This window comes from Mustela putorius, unplaced genomic scaffold, assembly GCF_011764305.1.
Source record: "Mustela putorius furo isolate JIRA1106 unplaced genomic scaffold, ASM1176430v1.1 tig00000083_pilon_pilon_pilon, whole genome shotgun sequence".
Lineage (NCBI taxonomy): Eukaryota > Metazoa > Chordata > Mammalia > Carnivora > Mustelidae > Mustela > Mustela putorius.
This window is the reverse complement of record NW_025421273.1, coordinates 44714183-44739110: the sequence shown is the minus strand read 5'-3', so window position 1 is coordinate 44739110 and position 24928 is coordinate 44714183. Positions and strand designations below refer to the sequence as shown.

Here is a 24928-nt window from a genome sequence, read left to right as displayed (position 1 = left end):
GATGCTAATTTGTTCTCATCTGACCCTTGGGTTCCTGCAAGTTAGCACAGGGGAGAGGATAATTGGAGGTGGGCTTACCTCTCGTGCAGCTCCACTGGGGAGGGGGAAGGAGATTGGGGAGTGGGTTCCTGTGAAGATGAAGTTGAAGACGAGGCCAGGTGCAGCCAGGTCCACAGCTCTGGCGCCTGAGGTGGCTGGAAGGGGCGGGTCTTTGTGGCTCACAGATGGGCTCCTTGTTCCCACACCAAGTATTGGCCCAGGAGGCTCTTAGCACAGGAGGGACTTTCTGGGGCTCTCAGCCCTGCTATTTTTATACTCTGACTTCCAAGCCCTGCTTCCAGAATGACACCACAAACAACAAAGGGCCACAGAGCCACTTTGAAAGGGCACCCATGGCTTTTAGTCCCTTCTGCTGAACCATCTGGTCAGCCTGGGACAGTGCCTTCGGTCAGATGCAGTGATGACAGATCGGAGCCCCTGGTAGGTGCAAGATCCTGTAGGGAGGGCAAGCGGGACAGCTAGTTGGGATCCCAGTGTCCGCAGTGTGCCTGAGGTTGGAATTTGATCCCTGGGCTCCTGATGGGGTTGGGCTGCTGATCTGCGGTTGCCCAGATGACGGAAAGCAGAAGCCAGAGGGAGTCCCAGAAAGAAGGATCCTATGGAAAGCCGACACTGGCAGTGGCCTTCTGTGGACTGACCTAGACACAGGGGGGGTTCAGGGCTCAGAGCGAGTCCTCTGTGCTCTTGTTTTAGTATCTGATGTTGGTCAGGTCCTCAGGCTGGTCTCAGAGCCCCAGACTTCCAGCCATTGTGTTCTTTGGTTTTCACCACTATTTATTCATGTTCTCAATTCCCCCAAGCCGTCAGGTGTCTGAAGAAGTACCTTCCATGTAAACATGGGGACATAGTCTCTCCCCTTGGCTTTAAACCAAACACCTGTCCTCCCAGAGACGACATCACTGTGTTCTTCAGAGGGTAGCTGTGGGCCCTCCACGAGCTCCCGCAGTAAAGAAGGAATAAAGGATCCGGGTGCTTTGGCCTGCAGTCAGTGTCAGGACCCTTGTTACCTTTTTCGTTAATGGCAGTATTGTTACCCTCTCTTAGAACCTTCTGGCAATGCTGATAGCCCTTGGGCCTGGATTCTTGTTCTGGCTCGCTAATAGTCCCTCCCTCGCCTTCTAGCTGGTATTGGCGTGAATGAGCATTAAATGTGGTAGTGTAGGTGAAGGTGTGCTTTACTTTATGGGTAAGGGACTTTTTTTTTTTTTTTTTTTGTAATGAAGGCCCTAGACCCACAGTGGGAGAAAATACTCAGGAATCAGACAAAAACAAGGCAACTTTATTCCTCTGGGGTTGGTTTGTATTTGAGAGAAACCTAGGAAAAGTTGAGCACATCTGCTTTATATAGATAGATAGATTGATTGATTGATTGATTGATTTTATTCATTTATTTCGGTGAGAGAGAGAGAGGGAGCATGAGCGGGAGAGAGGAGCAGAAGGAGAGAAACGGACTCCCTGCTAAGCAGGGAGCCAGATTCTGGGCTCAGTTCCAGAATCCCAAAATCATGACCTTAGCCGAAGGCAGAAGCTTAACTGACTGAGCCACACGGGTGTCCCACAAATCTGCTTTAAAGGAGATGACAGGGGACATGAGTCTTTACTTTTTAAATTATGAAATATTTGGTTTTTTCTTACACGTTAATTGAGAGACAGACATTGGAAGAAAGGAAGGTGTTGGCCGAGCCACGGCCAGCCAGGGGAGAAGCCCCGCAAGGTAGAGTAGGTAGAATCTAGAACCCGGTCTGACCTGACCTCCTCGGGTCCTTAGAGCCCAGTCCTCCTAAGGGAGTCTGGTGGACCTTCTTCTCCAGAGAAAGAGTCACCTTCAGATTATCTTCTTTTATCTTTATTCTTTGAACCATGATAATCACATAATCCCATAAATTCCATTTTTCTTTGGACATAGAAAATACTTTTTATGGTGGGTTTAATAAACTTAATATATTACATTGTTGGTTTCAGAGACCTATGATGATATCTAATAATAATAGCAATAATAAGGGCACCTGGGTGGCTCATTCCTTAGGTGTCTGCCTTCAGCTCATGTCATGATCCCAGGGTCCTGGGATTGAGTCCCACATCGGGCTCCCTTTTGGGTGGGAAGCCTGCTTCTCCCTCTCCCTCTCCCACTCCCACTGCTCGTGTTCTCTCTCTCTGTCAAATAAGTAAATAATCTTTAAAGAAAAATAATAGCAATAACAGTGAACATTTTAAAAAAATACTTATTTGAGAGAGAAAGAGCTAGGGGCGGGAGAAGGCCAGAGAGAGAAAGAGAGAATCTCAGGCAGACTCCTCACTGATCACAGAGCCCAGTATTGGGCTCGATCCCATGCCCCTGAGATCATGACCTGAGCCGAAACCAAGAGTTGGACACTTAAATACCTGAGCCTCCCAGGCACCCCTAATGGTGAACATTTATGCGGTAAATATGCCTATTCTACGTCAACCTTTCTTCTGAGTGTTTTACACAATACCCAGTGATGTGGTAGATACCGTTTTGACCCCCATTTTCCAGATAAGCTCTGAAGCCCAGAGAGATTGAGTAACTTGGTGGAGATCTTTCAGACAACCAGTGGCAGAGCTGAAATACCGAGGCCCCATACTGAGTTCACACTCGGCTGCTGTGCCAACGGCGCAACACTATATTCAGAGTCTTTGCTGAGTCCCCTCATGTCTAGTTTTACCGGAGTATTTAAAAATACTCTCCAGGCTTTCTAGAGAGCTCTCCGTTTTAACTCTCCTGTAGTCTTTCCTTAAGTAACCCCCTTCTGTACCAACAGAATCGGTCTGCGTTCTAGTCCTGAGGTTGGGTGACTGGGGTGAAATCCCATGATTTGCGTCCAGTGCTGACTGGATCTTGTTCCACAGTGGCTCACCCAAAAAGAAGAGTTCTCTAGGATGGAAGTCCTTTAGGATATTCCCACAGAAAACTAAGAATACTGTGACTTCAGAACTCCGGGCAGACCTGTCAGGAAGCAGGGCATGACAGACAACGCAATTTGAGGAAACTTCTGAGATCAGAAGGGCAATGAGACCATCAGACATCATTTCCTTTCTGCAACCTCAGCTCCTTGGCCATCAGCAAAGCTTCACTAAGTAGTTTTCTGAGAATCAAAAGGGGTTGGAACTTTCTCCTTTTACCACCTGGTGTTTATAGATCTTTCCTGTATCGATTGAGTCTGCAGGCCCTTCTTCATGCCGTATGCACTGTGGTACTCGTATGAGGACAGCTGTTTTAAGCGGCTTTGCAGTATTTTGAATTATCTTTTGACAGAAGTGGCTTCTTAAGATTTAGCTGTCTTGGCCTCACTGTACTTTTGCTTTAGCTATGGTTTCAAACTTTATTTTAAACAATAACAATAATAATAAACCTCTTCCCTGTTTTCAAGGAAAATTGTACATACAAGACCAGTATTGGAAACAAATAGAAATCGTGCTGTTGTGGTCAGAAGGGTCTGGAAGGGCCTGGACTCCTGCCTGCCTGCACCACGGTCTTACTCCCAATTTGATGATAACAGTTGAAAACCACGAACCTGTTGAGTAAGGTCCAACGTACTTATTTAAATCTGTACATAATTTAATGTAGGAAAACAAAGGAAACGGGGCGGGTATTTAGGTTAAACAGAATGAACTGTAATGAGACTGAAGGCATATTCTTACTATTCCCTGTGGAACCTATCAATTAAAAAAAAATACATAAAACCAGAGTCTCAACTCAAAGTCTCTTGGCCACCAGCCCAGGACTCTTTCCAGTTTTTCATATTACGTTTCCTTTTATCCATAAGAAATTCACATACACCATCAAGGTGAAGTAGACATTGCTCTTCCTGGGGGTTGTGAAATTGCTCTGTTTTGTGGAATTGCACAGAACTGATTTCTTCAGAATTCTGCTTTTGCTAAGATCCAGGTCCCATCATTCAAAGATTTCATTCATTCATTCATTCATTCATTCATTCCTCCTTCCTTGTTTATTCTTCCATCCGTCCACCATCCATCCAACTCACTGAACACTTGCCATGCTAGGTATTGGGAATATGATGATGTACAGACAGATACAATGTCTCTTTGCCCTCACAGGGCTTATATCCCTTAAAACCCAATGTGGGCTGATGCAGAAGGAGTTCTGTAAATGTTTCTGAAACTGTTAATAATATTGTAGATGTGCCGACCTCACTTTCTCCATCATAATCATGTCACTATTAATCAGTTTTTAGCAACAATAAATTCCCTTTTAATTTTTATTCCAACAAAATCTCAGCAGAGATTTTGGTTTCTGTCCTTGGTCTGACATGATTTCGTATTCTGATACATGCTCATATCCCAGCTGTAGAGACAACTGGGATAAATGTATAAAACTCAGGCCCTTGGATCTCAAAAACCATCGAAATGATACCTAGCATCCTCTTTATGTCCGTTCAAGTCTCACAGCTTGGCTCCATAAGCCACTAGTATGGGACAAGGAAATACCCTTGGTAGGATTTTCCTCCTCTTAATCCGGACACCCATGTATTTTATTTTTCCTGCCCCCGTTGAGATGCGAAAAGCCAAAACAACCCCCTAAAAAGGAGACAGGACAAAGTTGTGTATGCATGTTTGTTTCAAGTGGTTTCTGAAAATTTGGGGTAAGTTGAAATTATTTAATTATGCTTAATTTCCTGTCCGGGGAGGGGAACTTTCCATCATAATTTGAGACGAGTGGCAGATTGGCCTCCGGCAGATTTAAATGAGAAACGTGAACGCTGGGATGCCAGACAGGCGCATGAATGCACATCTGTGCCCTTAGTCTTAATCAGTCTCTTTGTTTGGTTCCTTCTCCCCTCCTTGTGCTGCCCACGTGATGCAGGGAGCTTTGCGCAGAGCGAGGCCCACGTGCTTCTCTCTTGAATTACTGAGACGAGCCCCTGGCTCTTGCCCACGGCCCCACTGGAAAAGGGCCCGATCCATAGAAAAAAGTGATCCCCAGATTGAAACACAGGTTTCTTAAGTTTTCCTCCCTACGTGCCTAGGTTGATACAGCTGCCTGCGATTTCCCCACCATGCCTCTGTCTCTGTGGGTTTCCTCTGCTACTTCTTTTTTTTTTTTTTAAAGATTGTGTTTATTTATATGACAGAGATCACAAGTAGGCAGAGAGGCAGGCAGAGACAGAGCGGGGGAAGCAGGCTCCCCACTATGCAGAGAGCCTGATGTGGGGCTCCATCGAAGGACCCTGAGATTATGACCTGAGCCAAAGGCAGTAGCTTAAACCACTGCGCCACCCAGGCACGCCTCCTCCTCTACTTCTTTGCCTCTCCTCTTTTCTCTTCAATTCATCTCATATTCAACTCAAAAAGGCCAAAATGAGATTCTGAAAAGCACATAAGTATTTAGTAAACTGATAAAATATTGAAACAGGCCAGGGATTGCCCAGCACCTGTATTTTATTCCTCCCCCCCAACTAAGACTCCACAGTGTTTAAAACATTATTTTTTTTGAATTTGAACACCTTGGAATTTGCGCCTGCTTTCCAGTTTGCCACAATCCCCACCCTTCTCTATTGTCGTCCACACCTACCCTCCTTCCTGTATTTATGTTACTAGTCTTGAATTCCAAGGCTTCTCCGTCTGCCTTCCTTAGGAATCTTCTGGGTGCAATTTAGAATTCTAGAGCATTACAAAAGACATTGCTGCTTTGTAGATGTTTACCGTCAAATGGGAGGAGTTGTGGAAGCCAAGGAAGATATAAATACAGTACTTGTTTACAGAAAGCAGTTTTAAAAAAAAAAATGAAAGTTATGCTCATTGCTGAGAATGGTGTAAGATGCCAACCAGTAAGTCTTACTGATTTATAGAGGAGTCAGGGGATTTTGTGTGTAACCTTGCAAAGTTTGCTTGGGTAGTTGATTTTGGCTAATGGAACTTTAACTGGTTCCTAGGGTTCTTTTTTTTTTTTTTTTTAAGAATTTATTTATTTGACACACAGGGAGAGAAATCACAAGTAGGCAGAGAGGGAGGCAAAGGGAGAGGGGGAAGCAGGCTCCCTGCTGAGCAGAGAGCCCAATGCGGGGCTCGATCCCAGGACCCTGGGATCATGACTTGAGCTGTAGGCAGAAGTTTAACCCACTGAGCTACCCAGGTGCCCCACAGGGTTCTTGAAGCTGGAAGATGATGAGGTCATGGGTTCTTTATGTCTGTATTCTCAAGGGTCAGTCTTCATTTCTTTCCATATGGTTCCCTTTATCATACTTCGGGTCCGCAGGATGGCTTCAGTTCTCGTTAGTGCTATGGGCATACCTGCCTGTGGAACTCTCCAGACTACTAGTGCCGAAAATGCAACACTGTCATTGTTTCCTCTTTTAAGAAAACCCTCTTGTTTTCCATTTCTCAGCAGATATATGGAGTGATCACTCCTTTCAGACCGATCCAGATTTGCCGCCCGGCTGGAAGAGAATCAACGACATTGCTGGGACCTACTATTGGCACATACCAACAGGGACGACTCAGTGGGAACGCCCCGTCTCCATCCCAGGCGACCGTCACGGTTCTAGGAAAGGGTCACTTAGTTCTGTAACGTCATCTCCCACCCCAGAGCACGAGGTAAAATGGACTATCTTTTTAACAGCTTAGTAGGGTGGCTGTGACTTGTGTGATTTCTCTTTAGACTTGTTGCTTCTGCCCTAGCAGGCCATCGAGGTAAGTTTTTTGATTATCATACATCCTGCATTTGAGACCCCAAAATGCTTCCTCTTAGCGTAAATAGCGGTAATGACCATCGCTCGGGGATGTCTTCATTTTTTTCGTGGCTTTTGGGCTCTGGAAAACAGCATTGTAGGTCGAGAAAGTAAGGGAGGCTGATTAATGAGAAGTGGTTAAGATTCCCTAGAGCTCACTGAACCGACACTTTGCTCTGCAGGTGCCTTTGCTGGCTGCTGCTCCAATAAAATATTTACACACGGAAGAACGTCCCTTGGCCAGACGTGTTATAATTACTGCATATCTTATTAGTCTTGGGTCCATTTGACTACATGGAAGTGAAGTCTATAAGAATAACCCTGGAGAGCCCTTCCATGCATAATTTCTAATTTTTTTTATAAGGATCTGTTTATTTAGCAGAAGTGACATGATTTTAGACATAAATAGCAACATAAATTTCTGCTGTCCCCAAGGAGGAAACGTGATGTTTAAACAAAGAATTGAGGCATGAAAAAAATAATTGCACTGTGGTATTTCCTAATACAGAGATTCTTGGGGTGAACCTTGGTGAATCCTGGCGACAAAATATTCAAGAGCGTGGCCTTTGGAAAAGGTTACAGTTAAGCAATGGCTTTTTCCAGAAAAGCAGTTAGAGCCCTAACACACAGCCTGTCTGACCACAGCCTTTCGTTCTTCTGACCTTAAGGCCTTGGAGGGGATCCGAACCAGTCCCTCCCCAGCAGAGCGCCTCCATGTCCTCACGACCATTCTTACGCTTCCTGGCTTTGGAAGTAGACGGTATCTTGTTTCTCACATCTGGGCTTACAGACTTGCTCTCCTCTGGGAGGTAGTAAGACCCACATTCCAAGTGCGTTCCTGCTAGTACGGGCTTCAGCACCTCCCTTCCCCAGTCGGGGCCTCAGATTTTCGATCTTTCGAGTGACAGGTTGGGGTGAGCTATTCCCTCCGTGCAAGACAAGGGCCTCAGTTGGTTGGCCCTTGAGTGAGATCATCAGGCACGTGCTTCCACACTACTGAACCATGTGGGACTTTGTTGCTTATCACTGGGGGGCCCTGGTAACTTTTTATTGAAGTCTCATGTTGCTCTTTGCCAAGCAAATTCCATCAGTTATTCACCTTGCGTTAGATGTGCTGGGGACTAAGGTAAACCTCAAGGCGCTTGCATGAGATGTAGTCCTCTTCCCTTCCCAGCCTAATTGTGTCCTGGCATTTCTCCCCGGACCACCGAGTGCCTCCCAGAAGCCGAGCCAGACAGGATACAACCTCTGCTCTCCCTAAGGAGCAGACACCGTCTCTCTTTCTCACCTGTACATCTTTTCTTTTGGCATCAGATTTTCTTTCTCTGTTCCAGGGCTTTGTTCCCCTGTTACGACCTTTATCCATCTTCACCTGGGTGCCCTACGGCCATATGAGGACAGGAGAGGGCCAGCTGATCCCCAGTATCCATACATTACAGACAGAGAAACTGAGATGCAGACAGGTCGGTGACCAGTGATACCACTGGGTCCAGAACTCAGAGATTCCAAATGCTCCCGGATCCTAGACCACATTTGTTCTCCCTGAGCTTCGCTCTCTCACTTGTTCCCTTGTTCTGGCCCACTGTGCTTTCTCAGTGTCCCAGAAGTGAGATGAGGCTCTCTTTGAGATGTCACTTTTGTCCCAGCAACTTTTGTCCTCTGCAGGTAGAAGAAATGAAGTTCTCCTTAAAGCCTGTCTCCTGAGGCCAAGGCATGGGTGTGATCAAGTCCAAGGAGGGCAGCCCAAGGTTTATGGGACGCTGGATTTTTATTTCTTCGATAAATGTGGCAGGGTTTTGCTGCCATGTTTTCTGCAGAAAATTTTGGGAAGTGTGCATCACAGGTGGGCAGCTGGCCCTGGGGAAGGATGGTCAGGTAGCACAGTCCACTGCTAATCCCTGAGCTTCCTTCTGATCCCACACGGGCCTATTCTTTCCCCTTCTCTACACCCGCTTCCCATTCCCATCCTGGCGGCCTCTCAGGGCCCCTTCCCAGACTCAGACTTTGTCCCACGGCCCTTGCTTCCTGCTTCCTCTCTTAGAGTTCAGTGTTCCCTTAAAGTATCCACAGCGCTCAGCGTCCTTGTTGTGGCTTTCAGTGTATTTTCACAAATGCCCTCTCACATGTTCCCTTCAAGACAGAGAGGACAGCTAATATGTTCCTTATTTAAGGAAAGAGTTAACTAAAGCTCTGAGTGCTGCAACCGTGCAGCTGGGGTAGGAGGGGGCGTGGGTCTAGTTCTTGGCCTTGGATGCTGTGTCCCGGTTCTATGTGAGTTTCTACCTTGCTGCGCTTCTCATGCCTCTCTTCTGCTCTTGACCATGCCATCGTGTTGACCTTCTCCCTCCAAGGAACTTTGTGAAAGCATGTGTCGTTTTAAGCTTCAGAGAGAGAACACATGCTCCGCTCCTATCCAGTAGACCAATGGAATATGCTTCCCATCAGCTTTTTGATTTTTCACTTCATACACTATTTTCCCCCATACATAAGACCATTACGTCCAAGAACCGTGCACATTTATAAGGCAGTATGTTAAAATCCTAGAAGCAAATCCTAGAAGCAAAGGTGAGCAGGTAGAAGAGGAGGGAGAGCAGGGGAGAGACCCAGCCTGCTGTATACCCAGGACGTGTAGACGCTGACTCGATATTAAGCCAAAGGCACCAAGGGTAATGAAGTGTTGATGGTGCCAAGCTCATGCCCCATCTCACAACTCCCAGTAGAACCCTGCGCTTCTGGTACTGCCCTTGTCATTTGCTTTGTGAATTTGACCACACCAAGACTGAGAGGCGAAGCTTGCCCTAGGTCACACACCTACTGGTGGTGGAATGAAGCTTCAGTGAAGGTCTGCAGACCTGGCCCCCGCCCCAGGCTTCACAGTTCCTTTGGAGGGGGCGGGGAGAGGGGAGGGACTGGTGAGAGTCACAGCTTTTCATCTCAACCCTAGGGTCGGCAGTGTCCTATGCAGAGCCTTCTAGAAAACGACTTCTCTTAATAACATTGTCTCAGGTGCTAATGACAGTAGAAGAGAAATGATGATTTCTCTGACACCGTTTCTTTGATCCCTTAATGGAATCTATTTCATACTAATTTGGAACCTTGAGAGAAAGCAAAATGTTAAGGACGAGAAGAAACTTGTAATATGTCAGGTTAGAAATCCATATTTTATTTAGCTTCCCCCACCCCCGCCCCAAGCTTTTTTGTTGGGTTGGGGGGAACTCAAGTAAGTGCCAAATCTGTTGATTCTGCTTCACAAAAGTTTAATACTGAAAGCTTCCTTACAGTTTAAAATTTTTACATTTCACATTCCAGAGTTCACTGGGGAAGTGCTAATAATGGGTAATGTCTCCTCTGTGTATGCCAGGAGTATTTTCTAAAGTTTATAAACTAGCCAGGAAGCATTTGCTATTGAAATTGGGCCCACAGTGATCTCCCCGACCCCCGGTGCCTCCAGTCAATTGACTTGTTCCAAATTACTTGGATGTCGAATTTTAGAAAAAAGGAGCCATACAAAGTATTTTTATGAATCACTGTTGGCCTATAGGCAAGTCTTGCCTTATAGTGTTTCCAACTGAAGGGATTCCTGGTTCCTAAAGAGGAGAAGTATGGAGGAGAAAGTGCGTCTGAAGTGAGCGGAGGTGGGATTGTTTCTCAGAACACTCCATTCTCGCTGCGACATTCCCGGGGTCTGTCAGGGCCCTGAGCCGCTAACTCCCTAGGAGGGAAAATTCCATGTATTATGTTAGAACCTGTGGAATTTCATATAAATTTAGAAATAAGATGAAAACATAAAGGAGCTATTCTGTCATCTTTTTACTAAACTCTTGACTCAATCATGACTGCAGAGAACCTTCTAGAAGGGCCTACTGAATGCTGTTGGCAGCGATTCTCAGCCTGTGAGCCAAGGACGGTGGCCAAGGTGACCTCTGAGGCTTGTAGAATATTTTGATTCCTTGGTCCCTCCCCGAGGCCACTGAGCTGGACTTTCTAGGTGTGGGACCTGGAAATCTGCGTTTATCATAAACTTTCCAGGTGATTCTACATAAAGAGAGTGCAAGAGCTGGTCCTCTAATCTCCTCGTCTTTGTTTGTATGTCACTGCCCCTTCCGACTCAGCCCAGCTTCTCCTAGGAATTACTGCTCCCATTCCTCCGCTTAGAAAGCCCTTTATCTGATGATGTCTTTTTTTTTTTTTTAAATTAACATATAATGTATTATTACCCCTAGGGGTACAGGTCTGTGAACGTGATGTCTTTTTATAGTATTATTACTTGCAGCATGTCGGTCTCCCTCCTTGGGGTGGATGTGAGGATCTGTCCCCCCTCATCTTGTGTCCCCCACACCTGGCACTGTGTCCAGTACCTGGTGAAGCTGAATGAAGGAATAAACCAGGTTCATGGCTGGACGAGTTCTTAGTTGACTTGCTGTAGCAGCAAAGCCAGCACTGGAGCCCCAGGTCCACTCCTGACCATCCTTTGGCTCACAAAGATGAATTTTTTTTTTTTAAGATTTTTAAAATTTTTATTTATTTGACAGACAGAGATCACAAGTAGGCAGAGAAGCAGGCAGAGAGTGAGAGAAGAGGAAGCAGGCTCCCTGCCGAGCAGAGAACCCAATATGGGGCTCGAACCCAGGACCTTGGGATCATGACCTGAGCCGAAGGCAGAGGCTTTAACCCACTGAGCCACCGAAGCGCCCACAAAGATGAATTTAATTGCACACGTATTTGTCAATCTGTTTACTAGTTTGATTTTTTTTTTAAACTTCTCTGGGTTATGTTTGCATGACACACCACAGCTCTGTTCTTCTGATAGTGCTGCATCCAACAAAACACAGAAAGCATTTTAAGAAGTCTGAAAAGGTGGACACATCTATGGTCAATGCTCTTTCACATCGCCTGGCCTGTTCCTTAACGTCCCAACGTTCCAGGCTCTGCCATTTATCATCAAGGCCACACGTACTGAGACTTAGGTCTCAAGAAGACGATTAAGAAGCATGATTCATAACACTTTATAGTCTGTAGGTACCTGTTTTTTATTCTTACCAATGGCCGCCTTTTTTTTTCCCTCCCTGGAAAGAGAGAGCAGATAGGGGAACGGCCATGTCTGGGACTCCGGGCAGGCAGTCCCTATGTTAAGGGCTCATGCTGTTGATCTGTTTGTCCACACTCTGTTGGTGAGGCCTCCGTAGCACTGTTTCCTAGACAAGGAACTGAGGTCACAGAGCAGATGAGAGCAGAGGCAGGATTTGAATCCGGGCGTTGCGGCAGAACTTCTGAAGCCCACGCACGTGGAGGTGATGATGGCAGCTTCCGTCAAAGTCACTAGGGAATGTTCTTTTGCTTTCCTCTCTGCCTGGTTCACAGCAGGCTCACCCTCCATGCTTGCTCCCCAGGTCACATTCTGATACTGCTTCTTAGAACCTTTCTCATCCCCTCGGACCGCATCCTCAAGACTATGGTGTTGACGTTGTCCACTCCAGTGTTCTCTTTCTTCCAGTAGAATGACAATGCATCATTTTCCTATGATTGAAGAATTGCTTTCTGAGATCCCAGGAGAGAAATAAGGATGAAAAAAAAGTCAAGGTTATTCAATTGGATTCCCTTAGTGGGTCCACCGTCACACAGATTCACTGTGAGGTCATGAAAGGCACCATGCTGAAAGGTCAGGAAGGGTCATGATAGACACCATGCCCCAGGAGATAGGTCAGTCCCCAGGGACGCTACCGCCTTTGAGTTGCTAAGGCTTCAGGGCTTTCCCAGAACTCAGTGTGATCACTTTGGTCAGGCGGAGGGGTGCTTCACCCGGTCAAGGTCAAGAAAAGCACCAGGAGACTATGTCCCTACCTGTAACTCTGGCTCAAGAACATTCCATGGTGCAAAGATTTAGCTGCATTGCCTCAGAGATTATCAGTTGGAAACTTACTGCTAATGGAACACGGTCTCTGTTCTTCCTTGACTAGCTTTGTCCCTGTCCGACGTCCTTGTCCTTCCAGAGGCGCAGTGCCCACCCGCCTTTCCCTCTGTCACTGTCTTTCTCTTTTTCTCATCTCTTCATTCATCTCTCACTCACGCCATGCAGACTTTCGGTAGAACCAAACAGTCTCTTCCGGGTGTCTTTAAAAAAAAAGATTAGCTAAAATGTTGTATTCTCTCTTCTTTAAAAAAAATTAGATGTATAGAATGTGTGGTTCTTAAAACTCAAGACATTGTTGTTGTCTTTTGTTGCCCTTAATTTAAAAAAAGAAAAGAAAAATTATGGTCACTTCTATAGGGGAGAAAATTTCGAAAAATGAGTGCTTGTAGATATAGGAGGGGAAAGGGTCTTTTGTCCTAATCATAACATAGGTTCTGTTAGTCCTTACTTGAGTTTTGTACTAAAGGGTTTCTTTAAGAGCCCCCATGTTATTTTAGCTTTTGAATAATTGGCGTATGCGACCTTTATTTTATTTAAATCTGTAAGAGGTGATTGTTGGAAGTTTGCCAGCTGACTCATGTCTCCGTAGCATAAGAGCTGGATTCATAGAATTTTAGAATTATAATCAACTTTTACATTACAGGGACCCAACATCCAAAGAGTAAATACATTTAAAAAAATTTTTTTTTAACCATACATGCATACAGAGAACTATTTTAATTAAATGCTGAAAGCTTTCCTGAATACTTGTTTTGAAAAATACTCTTTCTGTCCCCACACAGTGTCTGTTGAGGATAATTTGATTTCAGATTCCTCTTGTCAAACACCCACTCTTTTTTTTTTTTTTTTAATTTCTCTTCAAGAACATAATTACCTGGAGTCTTACTAATTCATCACCTGGTAACCTTTTTCAACATTCAGCTTCAATGAAAAAACAAATACTGCTCACATGTATACTGTGATGATGATTTGGAATCAAATAGGCTTATTGTCCTTTAAAAAAAAAGAAAGAAAGAAAGAAAGAAATTCTAGCTTAAAATTCTTGCGATTTCAGGTCCTTATCATGAGACCCCCTACAAGGGGGATTCTAAACCTTCCTTGGTCACCCGCCCCTCTGGAAACAGAAGAGTGGGGGATCCTCTCCCCAGGAAAACGTACATGTGCAAAACCCCACCCCGATTTCAAGGGGCTCACAGGTCTCCTGGGCTAATAAGACTCTTCTATGTGATGAATTTTCCCGTCAGTGAAATCTGAGCACCACTTTGGGGGATAGAGTAAGGATAGAGGTGACGGGCTAGGCAGCTTTCCTGCTCCTTTTGCTCAATAAAAGAGATTATTTCTTAAAAAGTAGATACAGTGGTGTAAGTTCCACTTTATTTCAGAAAACTGCAGTTCAGGTGTTTAGTCGAAAAAAGAAAGTGACAGTGACGCCCGCCGGGCGGTGGTGCCAGTGACAAGGGGCTCCGCGTTCCTCGCGTCCCGCCCAGTTAAACGATCACATCTCTCAACACTTGGCACATTTAAACTTCGCTGCCCTGTTCTGAGTGGGTTTCCGAATTACAGTAATGTCGTGAGCAGGAATCATGGGTCACTATTGCCGTCTGATTCTCAAAGCGCTTTAGCTGAAAAGCGACTTGAGCAAGGTATCCGTTGGTGATTTATTAGCCGAGAAAAGAGGTGATTGTCCTGACACATCAGTGGAACGCATTCATAACGATGTCCCTGGGTTTTGTTCGCTTCATTTATTTCCCCAATTGTTACATGAAAAATATTTGGATATTCACTCACTGTGGTAGAAAGGGAAAGAAAAAAAAACAAACCAACCCAACCACATTGCCTGTTGTCTGAGGGCAATAGAGAGGTTGTTGAGATGCAAAGATCTATTCCAAGCTGTCTCCCAACAAGGCAAGGCTCCGCGCTTTGTTCTGGGATTCTGTTGACAGAATCATTCATGATCAAGCACCAATTTGTGCAGAAGCTTGTGTGTAACAAGGAAGCAGAGCTTGTTACGAATTGGAAGAATTTACATTAGACTGTGGCGAGCTGTCTCGGGTCAGTTAAATCTCAGCAGGTGCTGACCTCAAAGCTGTGTTCCTTACCAGCTCTCCTGCCCTGTCCTTGTCCTTTTTTCTTCTACATGAAAATAATGTGAGCCTCCGGTTTTTATGCCCTTGACTGGGGACATTCCCCAGTGTTCAGATCCTCCCAGGGACAGTTACCATCCCGGATTCCACCCCCATCTTCAGAAGATGGTTCTGTTGGGTTACCGGGAGAGGAGAAGGTTCCCGTGGTATTAGGTCCACGAGGCATTTAATCCCAGAAAACATATTGTGTGCTTAAGGCCACGTTTAGAAGATCTAACACTGACCGCTAGCAATGGTCAGTCATTTCCGTGGTAAGTAACGTGAGCGCCATCACTCTCCTCCCCGCCCTAGGCCTCAGGTGATAACCTAGATCTAGAATGAGCTAACCAGTTGCCGGTAGAGTGAATTTGTTCCCTAACCTGTCCTGTGGATATCAATGCTAACAACAGTGTCTTGTGTTTTTTTTTTTTCCTTTTTTTTCTTTAATTTTTTTTTCTTTTAAATCAATGTGCTTTTTCCTATGTGAATAATTACATGTCTAGAAACAGCCATGGAGTGATTTTGCTGTTCTGAATGGGGGAAAGATTAATAGTGACATTTGGAAGGCAAGTATATTGTCAGATTCTAGATCATTCGATATTTTGTCCTTTCTGCATGGCTGTGGCTGTATCTTTTTCTTCCTCATGAATATCATCCCTTCGGCAGGGACGCAGTGATGGGGCTTGCTAGGAGGGACGCCCAGCTCACACACATGTTGCCTTTATTTATTTATTTATTTATTTATTTTTATGTGTCCTGTTGCGAATGACTTCAAGCTGATTGCCCCGGGTTTCCTGTCTTGTAAGAACCTGGGGCTTGCACCGAGCCAGCATCCAGCAGCCCTTGCATGCCCTTTATCTGCCTAAGCTCACACCTACTCTCTGCCTCTTGCCCAGAGAACTTTTCTCCCCTTTGATATTTGATGCCCCCGTCGGGAGCCCTTCCCCCTTTTCTCCATTAACAGGGCATCTGTTTTCCCCCTAGGATTTGCACGCGGCCACAGTTAACCCGGACCCCAGTTTAAAAGAGTTTGAAGGAGCAACACTCCGCTATGCATCTTTGAAACTCAGGTAGGGCGTGCAAAGGACCCCGCCGTCGTGGCTGGCTTCGTGCGGCTGGAGTTTCCGGGAGAATTCTCAGTTCGGCTTTCTGTTCTTCTTTCCAGACATGCCCCACATGCTGAGGAGGATGATTCTTGCAGCATCAATAGCGATCCAGAAGCCAAGGTTTGTAAGAAACGAGTTTTTAGTGGCCAGGTTATATTCTTGCGTTGAAGTAATGACTTTCGAAATGGCTCGGTTTTCATCAACTGTCAACCCAGAGCCACGGATGAAGCAATGAATCCTCAATCCGCTCTCATTCCTAAGCTCCCCAACACCTGAAATACATCCCTAGGCCAAGTGAGGTTTGGGAGGATTTCCATGATCATCAAGACTGTGCCCGTATCACACTACGCCAGTTCTTTGCACCATGTAATAAGTCAGAATTCTTGTTCAAGAGAGTGGGCTTCGGCAGCCTTACAGAGTCCTGGGAGGGGCGGTCGGCAGGTGGTTCAAGGCTCCTCAGGCCCACCTGTTCCAGAACCCTCTGTCTCCTGAACCCAGGCCTGATTGATGATGGAAAATGTGAGTGCGCTCTTCCTTCTAGACTCCTGGCAGGGGTCCAGCAAGGCCAACACGGGCATGTGGCCACTGTCCTCGCACAGGGTCCTAGGCCCGAGCTTTCATGCGGTGTGGGCGCCATCTTGAAGTTCTCAATTCTCTCATCTTTGGATTCCTGTTTTTGTAAGTGACGTCCAATGGGGTGATGCACCAGGGACTTGGACCCTTGGTTTGGGAATAGTTCTGCCACCTTCCTACCTCCCTGAGAGGTCCTTGACTGCTTGTTCCCCTTCTCCTCAGCCCCTCAGGCCCTGCCACACAGCCTCATCGCTGCCTCCACCCAGCAATCGCTACCACCTTCCACCCCAGTAGGGGCCTCACTGGGAGCATGGGGAGAGTTGGCTCTGGGCACACATGCTTCCCGTGACATCTTGAAAAGGGCAAAGTGGTGGCCTACCCAGCCCAGGCTGATAGCACAGCAATGTGTTCCCCGCGGGGAGGGGGGCAGTTCAGTGGGGGTGAGGCCCTGCCCACCGCCAGTCTGTGTACGTGGTGTGTTCTGGCACAGAAGTTGGGGTATACTGGAGGGTCACCTATCTGCTGCGCCTCGGGGTAGGGGAGATGGGTCCATGGGAAAGGGGGACGCCTGACTCAGTTTCCCCATTCCTGGCCAGGGTGCGGGCGCATCGGTCCAGCAACTCGCAGCATGGGGAACCCAGAAGGTGTTGGTCTGTGGGGTGGGCACTTGTGAGAGTCTGCACTTATCCTGCAGGTGTCCCGTGCCCAAGAGAGCATGACTTTGAATACCAAGGAAAACACACCATGATGAGTGAAGAGACAAAGCAGGAAAGGCAGCAATTCCGTTTCAGCCCTTTTTCTGGCATTTTTCTGCCTTTGATCAGGGGCTCTGCATTTTCGTTCTGCGTATTACATTTCCATTTGCCAATTATGTAGCTGGTCCTCGATATTTTTTTTCATTCCTAAAGCAGATCTGTGTCTGTGAATAAAAGAGCCAGTAAGCTCCCTTAGTAGTAGTTCAGTGGGGAAACACTGCAGTTTCAAAACCTTGACTCCTTGGCGAGAAGCAGCCATGCTGCCATCAGGGCTGTGAGCATTTGGGCTCGCAGGGGAACTTCAGCCGCTCCTAGTCCACTCGTTCAGCTACAGGCTCAGCACAGCTTCATACGATGAAGGCCACCCCCAAGCCAGGGGCGTTCTGAGCAGGTCCTTGGGCTGCCGCTAACATACTGGCCTTTAAAGACAAGTTTTATGGCAGGGAGCAGATGCAGGAGAATAGGAAGGCGGGCTGGGAATCATTTGGTTTGTGCCCAGGTGTTTTACAAGGGTTATCAGCAGAGGCTGGAGGCAGAGGGGAGAAGGGCTGGGGAGTGAGGGGGTCTTGACACTGACAAGTGGGCGGGGAGGGCCAGGCAGGAGGGGAGGTGGAATTGGTACCAGGAACAGGAGACCTGGTTGAAATATGACCCGAGCTGTGCGCCCTCTTTTTACCTCCCAGTGGTCCTGTGCACAGAATTCTCTTTCTGCCTCTTGCTAGTGCCCACGTGTCTGTTCCAACACTTACTATGAATTTGTTCGTGTTGGTAAGGAGGTTCCGTGTTGCCATACGTTACTGGAGCTGGACCGAGTTCTCAATAAGAAAGGACATGTATTGTATTATTTATCTTATATCCTACCCTGTTTTAGGTAAGGTCTTTGAAAGCTTATAAGAACAAATGTGTGTTTTTTTTTTTTTTAAGGCACAGAAAATGTAAAGGAATGATCAGTGCATCTGTCTCTACTAGGACAACAGACAAAAGTCAGAAAAGATCAGATTAGCGGGGCACCTGGGTGGCTCAGTGGGTTAAAGCCTCTGCCTTTGGCTCAGGTCATGATCCCAGGGTCCTGGGATGGAGCCCCACATCGGGCTCTCTGCTCAGCAGGGGGCCTGCTTCTCCCTCTCTGCCTGATAGATAAATAAAATCGTTTAAAAAAAAAAAATCCGGTGGCCCTAAGCGAAGTTATTCTTTACCAATTTTGAAAAAGCGTATGAGTTTGGTACTGACTTCACTGAAGTCACTTTGGAGGAGTCCCCCCCAAGACAGACATACACTCTGTTCTTTGCCACCTGTCCCCTTCATGCCTGTTTAAGGTTACCTAGGGCACCTGAGAAGGGAGAAGTGGCAAAGACTTAGATTTTCTAGATGTTGAAGTTCTTTTGTAGAAGTTGTTATTGCTTTAGATAACCCTGCACATGCGTTCAACCAGCCAAAAACTAGAAAACGGAGTGCCCCCCAAGATAAGCAGGAAGTATCCTTTCTTTAGGGAGAAAAAATAATTTCATGTGCCACGGAATTATAAATATAGTCCCTAAGGACGGATTACTTCCTAAACGTCTTTCTTCCTAAGTGAAATTTACATGCTAAAAAAAAATCAAAATCATTTTCAGGCTATCAGGATGTGCGTGTTGCAAACCCTCTCCAGCCACTGTGAGTCTGGGCACCTTGACAATCAAGTTGTTCAGTGGAACCTCTAAATAAACAATGGCAACATAAAATGACCACACATGCACACGTGCGCACACACACACACACACACAAGCACCCCCCCCAACCCATCTCAAAGAGCAAAGTATTTTTAAAACTCTGGAAATGTTTTTTGAGCCCACCTAATTCTTTGTCCAATAATTATTATTTTAGTTGATGGTAATGGTTGTGCATTTGTGTATAATTCTGAGGTGTTCGTTTTTTTTTTTTAATTTTAAAATGATTCTAGATTTACATAAGAGACACAGAGTTCAACTTCCCAGGTACCTCCTTCACCTAGCTTTCCCTAATAACATCTTCATTATCATAGTACCATAATGAAAATTAACAACTACTGATACCATATTATTAACTATAGATCTCATTCAGTTTTTCTTTCTTTTTTTTTTTTTTTCTCTCACTAATGCCGTTTTTTTGTTTTGTTTTGTTTTGTGTTTTTGGGGGGGTTGCTGGACCCAATCCAGGATACTACATGCCGTGAGCTCTTTAAAAATTATTTCAGGGGCACACCTGGCTGGCTCAGTAGGCTGAGTGTCTGACTCATGATTTCGGCTCAGGTCATGATAATCAGGGTCATGGGATCAAGCCCCCACTCCCGGACTCCACACTTAGCGGGGTCTGTTCGTCCCTCTCCCTCTGTTCCTCCCCCCATTTATACTCGTGTGCACACTCACTCGCTCTCTCTCTTTCTCTCAAATAACTAAATAAATAAAATCTTTAAAAAAACATTTCATATCTTCCTTTCTGCAGTTCTCAGATTTACCGTTCTTAACTCCGCTGATATAAGATCACATTTAATGAATAGCGCCATAACCCGTCTCGGCACACAGCCGCTGTAGGAGCAACTTCTAGTGCTACAGAGCAGAGCTACAACTTCATAAGACTAGGTGATGTTTTCCTTCAAAATTACTGCTTTGGTATAGGTCGCTGAAACAGGTACTCTCGGGTCAGAGGCTGTCAGCTTATGGCAATAAGTGCTTTACAGAGAAGATCCCACTGCGTATAATTCCCCCAGTAATGTCCTAGGATACACCTCTTTGTTCACCACCCGCTTTATTCTAGGCTTTGTCATTTTAATGTATTCAGCCTAGTTTCATGGCACCTGAACTGGGTCCTCCTCTAAGTGTCTCCTGAAATTATCAAGATGAGACGTTGCTTTATGAAACTGTTTCTTTTCATTCTTGGCTGCTTTCTGTGGAACAGTTTTATTCTATAAAAGTTTTATTTATCTTTTTAAAAAAGTTTATTTATTTATTTGACAGAGAGAAACAGAGAGAGAGGGGGAATACAAGCAGGGTGAATGGGAGAGGGAGAAGCAGGCTTCCTGCCAAGAAGGGAGCCCGATGCGGGGCTTGATCCCAGGGCCCTGGGATCATGACCTGAGCCAAAGGCACATGCCTAACAACTGAGCCACCCAGGTGCCCACTCTGAAAGTTTTAGAAAAAATTTATATTTAGGAATAATTTTAAAAATACAGAACAGTTGCAGAGGTAGTACAGAGAGTTCCCAGATCTCCCTCACCCCACTTCCCCTAGTGTCCTGTCTTACGCAACCATAGTGTATTTGTCCAAACTGAGAAGTTAATAGGAGCACAAAACAATTAACTAAACACTTCATTCTGATGTTACTAGTTTGTCTTCAAATGTCCTTTTTCTGTTCCCATGTCTAGTTCAGGGTACCACATTGTTTCATTTCTGTGCGTTTTAAATTCCAAATTTTATTCATTATTGTAATCTCAAATATTTTTTCTCCAATCATTTCTTTGTCTCTTTTGTGTTACTCTTCCATGTGAAAATGTTGTGGTTTTTTTTTTTTTAAGATTTTATTTACTTATTTGCGAGAGAGAGTGAGCACAAGCAGGGGGAGGGGCAGAGGGAGAAGCAGATGAGCAGGGAGCCCCTTGTGGGACTCCATCCCGGGACTCCAGGACCATGACCTGAGCCACCCAGGCACCCTTTAAAATTTCTGTGTATATGAACGTTTGGTAGATAATTGCCTCTTGTGCTTCGTTTTTCAAGAAGGCAACCCCTTGTGCTGTTTGAGCTGTCAGGTACCTTGCATTTCTAAATTCCCATTAATTTCCTGTCTGACCTTCGCTCATCCTACCAAAATACCTTAAAATCCAAACTTAGCCCCATAAAACTGTCCTTCCCTAATGGTATGTAGCACATTGCCAACCAAACTCTTGATGATAGTGATCAAAACTAAAATGAAATGTTTTAGTTAAATTGTAGAAAACTTAATCCTTTGAAAAATGGGTGCTACTTTCTTTAGAGTTCTTTCTCATCCTTTGTGTTGCTCTGCCTGGACTTCTGTAAAGGAGGGGTGCTGCCACCTTGTGGACAATACCAAAAATTACATCTTAAAGAAATGGGCAGAGACCACCTTTCAGTCAGAATCATTGAATTGCTTACGGCTGCAAGTGACTGGCCCTGGAGATGATCCAGAGGGCCTCCTTTATAGGCGAAAAAAAGTCGTTCTCAGAAAAGTTGAGTAAATAACTTCCCTTGGGTCACACAATAAGCTCGTGGTAGAGATGGCACTCAAGGGGTCTCCTGGGCCTTGGATAACCCCAAATGATAACAGATCATTTCCAGGATATTTAGAACTGCCTCTAGAACCTTCTGCTCTGAAATCCAGTGTAAAGGACCTGGGTAAAAAAGACGATTTTATTCCAGGCACTTAATTCACCCCCTTTCAGCTTCTTCCTCTGGGAAATGAATGTGGGATCCTCTCAGAAGTCACTCTGGTTCAGAGAAATTTTAAGATGAAACGAAGCAGTCCTGACCTCTGGCATCTGCAGATGGGTTAGTGCCATCTGATCGATCTTCAGAGCTGGAGAAGGCAAGAAAGCAGAACTGGCCCCTGAGTACTCTCCAGGGCTGGAGACAGGCTGCTGGGCCCCCTTCTTCAAACACACGCTCGGCCTCTGCTAGGTGCACGGGTACTCTCAGGCTGTTTCCCTGCTGTTTATTTCCTGAGATTATAGATAAGAAACCAATGCTTCAAACAGGTCATAGAATTTATCACACAGCTAGTAACTGGCGGAAGGATTCAACTCAGATGCTTTTGAGCTGGAAGTCCAAGAAAATGTCAGGCCTACCCACTGTCTATTACTGGCTCCCTAAGCTATAAGGGTAACCTTGAGTCTGCCCAGGAGTTCTGGGCGGAGGGATCAGAGATGCCAGAGATGAGTTTGGGGGAGGGCACTGCAAGGTCATAGCTTGAGGACAGACCCCCACCCCCTTTCTTTTCACCGCCCTCCAGACTCATGTGGTCCACACTTTGCACTGCTTTCAAACTTCCCTGCCCATGTTAGCAGCTTCAGATCTAGGTGTTGAGAGACAAGTGACTGTGTTCCTGTTAGGCTCCCAGATGCTGCTGTGGCTGGCGTACCGACAGCACTTCGAGGGGTAACACTAAAAAGTTTGAAACCTGACCAAAGCATCCTTGCCACACATCCTCTGCAGGGCCATGGCCTTGGCTTTGATGCACGGCTCTTGCCTGCTCTGTTAGGGCCCATGTGCAAGCAGTTGTCAGCTGCTGGGGGATTTTTTTAACCAGGTGCTGGATTTTCTGTAAGCCCTGCTTGTCTGCTTACTCTTGCATTACAACCTGCCCCAAAACGGGGTAGATAGGGGGATGGAGATGGTGTAGATCAGTCCGATTGTGGGTCTGGTGGAAGAGCTTTCTGAAGTGGGTGATGAATGAACGTGAAATTCCAATATTCCTCTATGAGCTCTATTTATTTGTGCCCTCCCTTGCTTCCTAGTAGCATAGATTTTCATGAAGTAATTATATTAGCGGCTACTGACTAGATTAGCACGAATAGATAAACAGGAAGAGGTAGGGAGTATCTACCCTTTCGGATTTATTTCTGGTCTGTGTAGCAAATTCGTGATCATTACTTAGCATTAGTGCAGGATTCTGTGTCTGTGTATAGTTCTCCTAATTGACTTTTATTCATGTGGCACAAGTTTTTCTTCCAGAAATCCTGATCTGTATGAAAAGGTTGGATTGGATTTCTGCTGTCGATGCCTTCATTGCATCAAACACGTTCACTGAGAACACAAGGCTAAAGGAGCAGCTGTATGAGACGTGATTAAGAACATCTGGGATTTTGGACCCAGACTGAGTGGCTCTAAAACCGGACTCTCTGTTGACTAGCTGGGCGAACTTGGCAACGATGCTCTACCTCTCTGTACCTCGGTTTCCTCTTCTGTAGAGTGAGGATTATACTAGTGGACACCTCGCACCAAGTGGGGTAAACATTGGGTTGACCTAAGATATGTGTCAAGTACCTAGAACCATCCCTGGCGCTTAAGAAGCATTCTTTATGCATTAGCCATTTTTTACTATTCCTACACAAAGAGGAATAGATATGTTCCCTGTTTCGAGAGGTAGACCACAAACAGGCCAATTCAATGCATTGCTCTCAGTGCTAAGTCCTACCCTGGCTGACTAAGTCCTACCCTGGGTGGCTCACATGGTTTTCCAGAAGGAGAGGGTACTTAGGCTGATGCTAAGCCTGAAGGTACTTGCGTTGACACACGGGACTGAGTGATTCTTCCCCATTCAGTAAATGTAAACGCAGAAGATTTGAAAATAATTGTATATGTCAATTTGTGTTCATTTTCAGCAAATGCTCTTAAGAACAGATCTATTTCTATGAAATTCATCATCGGGGCATGCAATTGGCCCAGTCAGTTAAGCCGCGTCAGACTCTTGATTTGGGCTTGGGTCATGGTCTCAGGATTGTGAGATCGAGCCCCTTGTTGGGCTCTGCACCAGGAGCCTCTTAAGCTCCTCCTGGGAGCTTAAAACCACCATTTATTTTGCTCTTGCTTTTGTGGATTCTGGGCAAGGTTCAGCAGTGCAGTTCCTTTCTGATCCACATGGAGGCAGCTGGGGCTGGAGGGTCCACTCCCAAGATGGCCTCTTACTCACATGGCTAGCGGCTCGGTGCTCTCAGGTTTCTCTCTCCCTTCACCTGGCATCTTGTCTTTCAGGGCCTCTCCCTGTGGCTGGGTCTCTCACAGGCGTGTTCTCTGGTGGGCGGGTGTACTTCTCATGTGGAGTCTGGCTTCTAAGAAGCAATCAGCTAAAGCCACCAGGGGTGACAAGGCTATTCTTCAAACTGACCCCACACTGTGCCATATTCTATTGATCAGGGCAGTCCTGGCCCAGACCAAAGGTGGAGACGTGGATCCTGCCTCTTGAGGGAGAGCGGCAAGGTCACATTGCAAGAGTACGCGGATGGGAGGCTTTGTTGCCGCCATCTTGGCACAGACGAGCTGTGGTAAATGTCATTCCCACATTTCAGTCGTTCAACAAAAATGTCTTTAGTGAAGGGCATTATCAACACAGTTGAATCAAGAAACCAAGGCGCAGAGCCAATGATGAACATATCAAGTCTTGGCAGAATGAGATTCTTCCTCTCGTGTGTGGCTTTTAGGTTGACATTCACAAAGAGAAAATACAGACTATTTCATTCAAGCCTGACGGGGGTGCGGGAGGAGCAGAGAGAGGCAGTGGGGTCTTCCCAAGAGTGTGTGGCTCATCGGGGAAGAGCAGAGCTCAAAGCCGGTCTTCCTGACCCTCACATAGCCTGTTCTGTGGAGTAGAGCTGACACTCATTCTCGGACGTTGAGCCATTGGCCTTGGATGTTCATTTTGTCACCTAGCCCAGAGGACAGCTTTTGTGTTTCTAAAACTGTTTTCCTCCCTTAATTTGCCAACACAGCCGAACACAATGCTGTTTCTGGCAGAACCTCGGCTGCCTTTCCCTTATTAACTTCTGGTCACCACACTTGCCCGAATGAGCAGTTGGGGAATTGGCAGCCACGGGAGCCCCCAAGTTTTGAAGGGTGCTGTGGAAATGAGACGCGTTGTTATCCGTCGTTGGCCGCTGCGCCTCGTGGTGGCGGATGCCCGGGAAGGCTAATTAAGACCTTGGTCTCTGCGCGCTGTGCACTGGGAATTC

General features: G+C 46.0%; 1 protein-coding gene across 15 annotated transcripts in view; it reads left to right on the top strand.

Annotated features, from left to right (window-relative positions):
- APBB2 (amyloid beta precursor protein binding family B member 2) overlaps positions 1–24928 on the top strand; it is a 368036-nt gene that overhangs the window by 247618 nt on the left and 95490 nt on the right. For 10 of the 15 annotated variants that reach the window (XM_045076734.1, XM_045076731.1, XM_045076725.1 and 7 more), the window contains 4 exons: positions 6425–6633; positions 15305–15367; positions 15786–15871; positions 15967–16027. In XM_045076734.1, coding sequence (XP_044932669.1) covers positions 6425–6633; positions 15305–15367; positions 15786–15871; positions 15967–16027 — 419 coding nt within the window. The remainder of the gene's footprint in view (positions 1–6424; positions 6634–15304; positions 15368–15785; positions 15872–15966; positions 16028–24928) is intronic. The other 5 variants (XM_045076735.1, XM_045076775.1, XM_045076758.1 and 2 more) reach the window with 3 other exon arrangements.